The sequence below is a fragment of the Anomalospiza imberbis genome, unplaced genomic scaffold, assembly GCF_031753505.1.
Source record: "Anomalospiza imberbis isolate Cuckoo-Finch-1a 21T00152 unplaced genomic scaffold, ASM3175350v1 scaffold_183, whole genome shotgun sequence".
NCBI lineage: Eukaryota > Metazoa > Chordata > Aves > Passeriformes > Viduidae > Anomalospiza > Anomalospiza imberbis.
In genome coordinates, this window is record NW_027099816.1 from 105,599 (window position 1) to 114,686 (window position 9,088).

Sequence of the window (9,088 nt, forward strand, 5' to 3'; positions counted from 1 at the left end):
CCCTCAGAAGCGAGGCCCGCCGTAAAGCGCTCGTTGCCATGGTTACCGCCTCGCGGCCCGCGGCGCCGTCGCGGTGACATCTCCCGGGAGAGCCGTAAAGCGCGGCGGTCGCCGCGGCAACGCGGGAGGGAAGGGGCGGGGCGGTGCCGTAAGGCGCGGGGCGCGTTGCCGGGTGACGGCCGCAAAGCGCGCTCGGTTTGGCGGCAGTGTCGCAGGGGCGCGCAGTCATGGCGGTGCCGAACGGGGCCGGGACCGGGACCGGGACCGGGCCGGGCCTGGGGGGCCCCGGGGGCACCGGCGGCACCGGGGGCGGCCTCAGGGCGGCGGCCGGGCTCTACGAGCAGCTCAAGGGCGAGTGGGGCCGCAAGAGCCCCAACCTGGCCAAGTGCGGGGAGGCGCTGGGCAGGCTGAAGGTGAGGGGGAGACTGGGGGGGCCTGGGGGATTTGGGGGGGGATTTAGGGGGGATTTGGGGGGGGGTTGAAGGGATTTGGGAGGGATTTGGGGAGATTCAGGGGAATTTGGGGGGATTTGGGGAGATTTGAGGGGATTTGGGGGTGATTATGGGGGGGTTTGGGGGGATTCAGGGGAATTTGGGGGAGATTTGAGGGGATTTGGGGGAGATTATGGGGGGTTTGGGGGGATTCAGGGGAATTTGGGGGGATTCTGGGGGGATTTGGGGGGGGTTTGGGGGGGGTTCAGGGGGGTTGGAAGGATTTAGGGGGGGGATTTGGGGGAGTTTTGAGGGGATTTGGGGGAGATTTGGGGGGGTTGAAGGGATTTTGTGGGGGTTTGAGGGGATTTGGGGGGATTTTGGGGGAATTTGGGGGGATTCAGGGGGGGGTTGGGGGCAATTGGGGGAATTTTGAGGGGATTTGGGGGAATTTAGGGGGCATTTGGGGGGGTTTGATGGGATTTGGGGGGGTTTGAGGGGATTTGGGGGGGTTTTGTGGGAGCTTTGAGGGGATTTGGGGGAGATTTGTGGGAGTTTGGGGGGTTTTGAGGGGGTTTGGGGGGATTTGGGGGGGATTTGAGGGGATTTAGGGAGTTTGGGGGGATTTGGGAGGGATTTAGGGGGGTTTGAGCAGATTTGGGGGGAATTTTGGGGATTTTTTAAGGGGGGTTGAGGGGATTTGGGAAAATTTGGGGGGGATTTGAGGAGGATTTGGGGGATTTTGGGGTGATTTGGGGGATTTTTCTGGGGGCTGAGCGGGTTTGGGTGGGATTTGGGTTTTTTTGGGGGGTCTTGGGGTGTCGGGGATCCCCGACTTTGGGGGAATTCAAGTGGAATTTGGGGTCCTGGGATTTTTGGGGTGCCCCAACCTTCCCCCACCCCACTTTGTGTCATTTCCTGTCAACACCAATTAACCCCGAGCCATTAATTAACGCTGAGCCATTAATTAGCGCCGAACCTTTAATGAACCGGCGGGGTCGGGGCGGGGGGGAGGGGCACAGAGACCCCCCCAGGATCCCCCAAATTCCTCAGGGACCCCCCAAACCCCCCCAGGTGGCTCTGCTGGACCTGAACTTCCTCCCCACCTCCGGCTCGGCCATGACCAAGCAGCAGCTGATCCTGGCCCGTGAGTGCCCCAAAATGCCCCGAAAACACCCCAAAAACACCCCCGAGGACACCCCAAAAATTCCCCCAAATCCCCCAAACATCCCCCCAAAAATGCCTCAAAATCCCCCCAAGAACACCCGAAAGGACACCCCAAAAATTCCCCCAAATCCCCCCAAAACAACCCAAAAATCCCCCAAAAATCCCCCCAAAATGCCCCAAAATCCCCCCAAGAACACCCGAAAGGACACCCCAAAAATTCCCCCAAATCCCCCCAAAACAACCCAAAAATTCCCTCAAATCCCCCAAAAATCCCCCCAAAAATTCCCCCAAATCCCCCAAAAATCCCTACCAAAATTCCCCCAAATCCCCCCAAAACAACCCAAAAATTCCCCCAAATCCCCCAAAAATCCCCCCAAAAATTCCCCCAAATCCCCCCAAAATTTCCCCCAAATCCCCCCAAAACAACCCAAAAATCCCCCCCAAAATTTCCCCCAAAGTCCCTCAAATTCCCCAAAAATCCCCCCAAAATTTCCCCCCCAATCCCCCCAAAACAACCCAAACCCCCCCAAAATTTCCCCTAAATTCCCCCAAAAATCCTCCCAGAAATTCCCCAAAATTGCCCTAACACCACCCAAAATATCCCCCAAAAAACGCCACAAAAATTCCTCCAAAAGTCCCCAAATCCCCCTAAAAAAACATCCCAAAAATCTCCTCCAAACACCCCAAAAATCCCCCAAAATCAGCCCTCAAACAGCACAAAAATCTCCCAAAATTCCCTCAAAATCCCCGAAAACTGACCCAGAATTTCTGCAAGTTTTTCCCTCAAATCTGACCCCAAATTCCTCAAATTCAGCCCAAAACCCTTAAAATCCGACCCAAAATCCTCAAAATCCGACCCAAAATCCCCCAAATTCGGCCCAAAATCCTCCAAATCTGACACAAATCCAAACTCAAACCCCAAATCCATCCCAAATTCCTGAAATTCAACCCAAAATCCTGAAATCCGACCCAAAATCCCCCAAATCCGACCCAAAATCCCCCAAATCCGACCCAAAATCCCCCAAATCCCACCTGAAATCCCCCAAATTTGACCCAAAATTCCCCAAATCCAACACAAAATCCCCCAAATCCTACACAAAATCCCCCAAATGCGACCCAAAATCCCCCAATTTCATCCCAAAACCTCTCCCCAAACCTTTCCCAAACCCCAATTTCCCTTTTCTCCCATTTTCCCCCATTTTTTCCCAATTTTTCCCATTTTTTTCCCATTTTCCCCCCATTTTTCCCCTGTTTTTTTCCTAATTTTCCCCCATTTTTTCCCATTTTTCCCCCATTTTTCCCCCATTTTTTCCCCATTTTCCCCCCATTTTTCCCCATTTTTTCCCCATTTTTTCCTCATTTTTCCCTGTTTTTTTCCTATTTTTTCCCCATATTCTCCCCATTTTTTCCCCCATTTTTTCCCCATTTTTCCACTCATTTTTCCTCATTTTTCCCCATTTTCCCCCATTTTCCCCCATTTTTTCCCCATTTTTTCCCCCATTTTCCCCCATTTTTTCCCCCATTTTTCCCCATTTTTTCCCCATTTTTTCCCATTTTCCCCCATATTTTCCCCTCATTTTTCCCCTTTTTTCCCCTTATTTTTCCCCTTTTTTCCCCTTATTTTTCCCCATTTTTCCCCTTTTTTCCCCATTTTTCCCCATTTTTTCCCCATTTTTTCCCCCATTTTTCCCCTTTTTTCCCCCATTTTCCCCCATTTTCCCCTCATTTTTCCCCATTTTTCCCCATTTTTTCCCCATTTTTTCCCCCATTTTTCCCCATTTTTCCCCCATTTTCCCCCTCATTTTTCCCCATTTTCCCCTCATTTTTCCCCATTTTTCCCCATTTTTTCCCCATTTTTTCCCCGTTTTTTCCCCATTTTTCCCCATTTTTTCCCCGTTTTTCCCGTTTTCAGGGGATATTTTGGAGATTGGGGCGCAGTGGAGCATCCTGAGGAAGGACATCCCCTCCTTCGAGCGTTACATGGCCCAGCTCAAGTGCTACTACTTTGACTACAAGTGAGCCTGGGGGGGCCCTGGGGGGTTTGGGGGGCTCTGGGTTAGGGTTTGGGGTCTTTGGTTAGGGTTGGGGGGCTCTGGGGGGGTTTGGGGGATTTGGGGGGCTCTGGGTTAGGGTTAAGGGGGGATTTGGGGGGCTCTGGGGGGCTTTAGGGTCTCTGGGTTAGGGTTGGGGGGCTCTGGGTTAGGATTTGGGGGTCTCTGGGGGGATTTGGGGGGCTCTGGGGTGGTTTGGGGGTCATTGGGGTCTCTGGGGGGCTCTGGGTTAGGGTTAATGGGGGATTTGAGGGGTTCTGGGGTGGTTTTGGGGGGCTTAGGGAGGTTCTTGGGGGTCTTTGGAGGGTCTCTGGGTTAGGATTTGGGGGGGGGGGCTCTGGGGTGGATTTGGGGGCTCTGGGGGTCGTGGGGGTCTCTGGGGGGGCTCTGGGTTAGGGTTAAGGGGGGATTTGGGGGCTCTGGGGTGGTTTTGGGGGCTCTGGGGGGCTCTGGGGGGATTTGGGGGTCTCTGGGGGGCTCTGGGTTAGGGTTAAGGGGGGATTTGGGGGGCTCTGGGGTGGTTTTGGGGGGCTCTGGGGGCTCTGGGGGGATTTGGGGACCCTGGGGGGCTCTGGGTTAGGGTTAAGGGGGGATTTGGGGGGCTCTGGGGTGGTTTTGGGGGCTCTGGGGGGCTCTGGGGGATTTGGGGGACCCTGGGGGGCTCTGGGTTAGGGTTAAGGGGGGATTTGGGGGGCTCTGGGGGGATTTTGGGGGATTTGGGGGGCTTTGGGGTCTCTGGGTTAGGGTTGGGGGGCTCTGGGTTAGGATTTGGGGGGCTCTGGGGGGATTTGGGGGGCTTTGGGGTCTCTGGGTTAGGGTTGGGGGGCTCTGGGTTAGGATTTGGGGGGCTCTGGGGGGATTTGGGGGGCTTTAGGGTCTCTGGGTTAGGGTTGGGGGGCTCTGGGTTAGGATTTGGGGGGGCTCTGGGGGTCATTGGGTCTCCGGGGGGGCTCTGGGTTAGGATTTGGGGGGCTTTGGTGGGATTTGGGGGGCTCTGGGGGGATTTGGGGGGTTTGGGGGTCATTGGGGTCTCTGGGGGGCTCTGGGTTAGGGCTGGGGGGCCCTGGGGGATTTGCGGGGCTATGGGTTAGGGTTGGGGTGCTCTGGGGGTCTCTAGGTGAGGGTTAAGGGAAGATTTGGGGGGCACTGGGGGGGTTTTGGGGGCTCAGAACCCCTCGGAACGTTCCGGAACCGGCAGGGAGGAGCTGGGGTGGATTTGGGGGGTTTTTGGGGGGACACTGGCGGGTTTTGGGGGGTTTTTGGGGGGTTTTTGGGGGCTCAGAACGTTCCGGAACCGGCAGGGAGGAGCTGGGTGGTTTTTGGGTGGTTTTTTGGGTGGTTTTTGGGGGTTTTGGGGGTTTTTTGGGGCTCAGAACGTTCCGGAACCGGCAGGGAGGAGCTGCCCGAGTCGGCGTCGCGGCACCAGCTGCTGGGGCTGAACCTGCTGTTCCTGCTGTCCCAGAACCGCGTGGCCGAGTTCCACACGGAGCTGGAGCGGCTCCCGGCGCCCGACATCCAGGGCAACCTGTTCATCCGGCACCCCGTGTCCCTGGAGCAGGTCGGGATTTATGGGATTTATGGGATTTATGGGATTTATGGGATTTGGGAACAGCCAACCTGTTCATCCGGCACCCCGTGTCCCTGGAGCAGGTCCGGGGTTTATGGGATTTATGGGATTCATGGGATTTATGGGATTTGGGAACAGCCAACCTGTTCATCCGGCACCCCGTGTCCCTGGAGCAGGTCCGGGATTTATGGGATTTATGGGATTTATGGGATTTGGGGGGATTTATGGGATTTGGGATCAGCCAACCTGTTCATCCGGCACCCCGTGTCCCTGGAGCAGGTCCAGGGTTTATGGGATTTATGGGATTTATGGGATTTGGGAACAGCCAACCTGTTCATCCGGCACCCCGTGTCCCTGGAGCAGGTCCAGGGATTTGGGGGGGATTTATGGGATTTTGGGTGAATTTATGGCATTTGGGGGGGATTTATGGGATTTGGGGTGAATTTATGGGATTTTGGGAGGGATTTGAGGCCGGACCTCAGGGCAGTGTCCTGGTGCAGGTTTGGGAACATCCCTAGAGAGTTTTGGGGTGTTCTGACCCCGATTTTGGCATGTTTTCCCCCCTTTTGGGGTGTTTAACCCACTTTGGGGTGTTCTTTCCCATTTTTTGGGTGTTTTACCCCACTTTGGGCTGTTCTTTCCCATTTTTGGGGTGTTCTTTCCCATTTTTGGGGTGTTCTTTCCCATTTTTGGGGTGTTTTATCCCATTTTTTGGGTGTTTTACCCCACTTTGGGCTGTTCTTTCCCATTTTTGGGGTGTTCTTTCCCATTTTTGGGGTGTTCTTTCCCATTTTTGGGGTGTTTTATCCCACTTTTTGGGGTGTTCTTTCCCATTTTTGGGGTGTTTTACCCCACTTTGGGGTGTTCTTTCCAATTTTTGGGGTGTTCTTTCCCATTTTTGGGGTGTTTTATCCCATTTTTCCCCCCCAGTACCTGATGGAGGGCAGCTACAACAAAGTGTTCCTGGCCAAGGGCAACATCCCAGCAGAGAGCTACACCTTCTTCATCGACATCCTGCTGGACACCATCAGGTCAGGGACCCCAAAATCCCCCAAAATCACCCCAAAATCCATCCAAATCCCCTAAAATCACCCCAAAATCCCCTAAAATCACCCCAAAATCCATCCAAATCCCCTAAAATCCCCTAAAATCACCCTAAAATCCATCCAAATCCCCCAAAATTGCCCCAAAATCCATCCAAATTCCCCAAAATCCCCCCAAAATCCATCCAAATCCCCCAAAATCACCCCAAAATCCATCGAAATCCCCCAAAATCCATTGAAATCCCCTAAAATCACCCCAAAATCCCCTAAAATCACCCAAATCCATCCAAAATCCCCTAAAATCACACCAAAATCCATCCAAATCCCCTAAAATCACCCCAAAATCCATCCAAATCCCCCAAAATCACCCCAAATCCCCCAAAATCACCCCAAAATCCATCCAAATCCCCCAAAATCACCCCAAAATCCATTCAAATCCCCTAAAATCCCCCCAAATCTCCCAAAATCCCCCTAAAATCCCCCAAACCCCTTCTCTTTTCCCCTAAGTCCCCCAGTTCCCCTCAAACCGCTTCAGAAGCCCCGAAAACCCCCCAAAATCCCCTCTGAGCACTCAAACACCCTTGAATTCCTCAATTTCTCCCTGAAATCTCCCAATCCTCCTCAGATCCCCCAAAATCCCCTCAAAACTCCCTCTGGGACCCCTCAAATCCCCCAATTTCCCCTTCAAATTCCCCAGTTTCCCCCTCAAACCCCCCAAAATCACCATCAACCTCCCTGATACGCCCCCAAAAATCCCCCTGAAATCCCCCAAATCCCCCGAAATCCCCCTAAAATCCCAAAAAGTCCCCCTGAAATCCAAAAAATTCCCCTGAAACCCCCCAAATTCCCCCTCAGGGATGAGATCGCGGGCTGTATTGAGGCTGCAAACCCCAATATGACCCCAAAATCCCCCAAATCCTCCTCAAATCCCCCAAATTACCCAAAAATCCCCCTAAAATCCCCCTATAATCCCCAAAATCCCCCTGAAACCCCCCAAAACCCCCAGGGACGAGATCGCGGGCTGTATTGAGGCTGCAAACCCCAGTATGACCCCAAAATCCCCCAAATCCTCCTCAAATCCCCCAAATCCCCTGAAATCCCCCCAAAATCCCCCTGAAATCCCCAAAAATCCACCTAAAATCACCAAAAATCCCCCCAAAATCCCCAAAAAATCCCCCTAAAATCCCCAAAAATCCCCCTGAAACCCCCCAAAACCCCCCCAGGGACGAGATCGCGGGCTGCATCGAGGCCGCCTACGAGCGGATCCTGTTCCCCGAGGCCGCGCGGATCCTGTTCTTCAGCTCGCCCCGCAAGATGACCGACTACGCCAAGAAGGTAGGGCACAGCCCCGACACACCCCAAAACCGGCCTGAAACACCCCAAAACCGGTGTGAAACACCCTGAAACACCCCAAAACCGGCCTGAAACACCCAAAACCAGCCTGAAACACCCTGAAACACCCCAAAACCGGCGTGAAACACCCTGAAACACCCCAAAACCCGGCCTGAAACACCCTGAAACCGGCCTGAAACACCCCAAAACCGGCCTGAAACACCCCAAAACCGGTCTGAAACACCCCAAAACCGGCCTGAAACACCCTGAAACACCCCAAAACCGGCCTGAAACACCCCAAAACCGGCCTGAAACACCCCAAAACCGGCGGTAAAACACCCCAAAACCGGCGTGAAACACCCTGAAACACCCAAAAACCCTGAAACACCCCAAAACCCCTAAATTTCCCCAAACTCCCCAATACCCACCCCAAATCCCCTAAAATTCCCCCAAAACCCCCTTTTAAGCCCCTCCAAACCCCCTTTAAACCCCCTCCAAATCCCCCAAAATCCCCCCAAACCCCCTTTACACCCCCCCCCCAAACCCCCCAATACCCCCCCAAATCCCCCCAAACCCCCTTTAACCCCCTCCAATCCCCCAAAATCCCCCCAAACCCTCTTTAACCCACCCCAAACCCCCGAATCCTCACCCCAATCCCCCTTTAACCCCCTCCAATCCCCCTTTAACCCCCCCCCAAACCCCCTTTAACACCCCCAAACCCCCTTTATCCCACCCCAAACCCCCTTTAACCCCCTCCAATCCCCCCAAATCCCCCCCAAACCCCCTTTAACCCACCCCAAACCCCCAAAATCCCCCCCAAACCCCCTTTAACCCCCCCAAACCCCCTTTAACCCCCTCCAAATCCCCTTTAAACCCCCTCCAATCCCCCTTTAACCCCCTCCAATCCCCCCCAAACCCCCTTTAACACCCCCCCAAACCCCCTTTAACCCCCTCCAATCCCCTTTTAAAACCCCCTCCAAACCCCCTTTAACCCCCTCCAATCCCCCCAAATCCCCTCCAATCCCCTTTTAACCCCCTCCAATCCCCCTTTAAACCCCCCCCAAACCCATTTTTTCCCCCTTTTTTCCCCCCCTCTCCCCCAGCGGGGCTGGGTGCTGGGCCCCTCCAACTATTACAGCTTCGGGGGGCGGCAGCAGAAGGCCGAGGACCCCCCGATCCCCTCGACGGAGCTGGCCACGCAGGTGATCGAGTACGCCCGGCAGCTGGAGATGATCGTCTGAAAAGCGCCAGTGCCCTCCAGCTCCTCTTGGTCCCGTTTTCTTCCGCCTTTTTCCTCTGTTTTTCGGGGGGTTGCCCACGTTTAAAGTGGTTTTTTTTTTTGGTTTGGTTTTTTTATCGGAGGGGGTTTAACTGCTCGGAGTTGATTTGGGTCCCAGCCCCACATTAAACCCCCGCCCCCCCCCCAGCAAAGTCTCCCCCACCCCTGTTTTATTCTCCTCATTTCTCTTATTTCATTGCGTTTTTTTGGGGGTTGAT

General features: G+C 54.5%; 1 protein-coding gene across 1 annotated transcript; it reads left to right on the forward strand.

Annotated features, from left to right (window-relative positions):
• The first annotated feature begins 227 nt into the window (after positions 1-227).
• Positions 228-8,835, forward strand: LOC137466365 (26S proteasome non-ATPase regulatory subunit 8-like). Its single transcript, XM_068178128.1, has 7 exons — positions 228-413; positions 1,506-1,578; positions 3,511-3,613; positions 5,042-5,207; positions 6,147-6,247; positions 7,483-7,594; positions 8,695-8,835. The coding sequence occupies exons 1-7, from the start codon at positions 228-230 to the stop codon at positions 8,830-8,832; spliced, it is 879 nt and encodes a 292-aa protein (XP_068034229.1). The 3' UTR covers positions 8,833-8,835.
• The last annotated feature ends 253 nt before the right edge of the window (positions 8,836-9,088 follow it).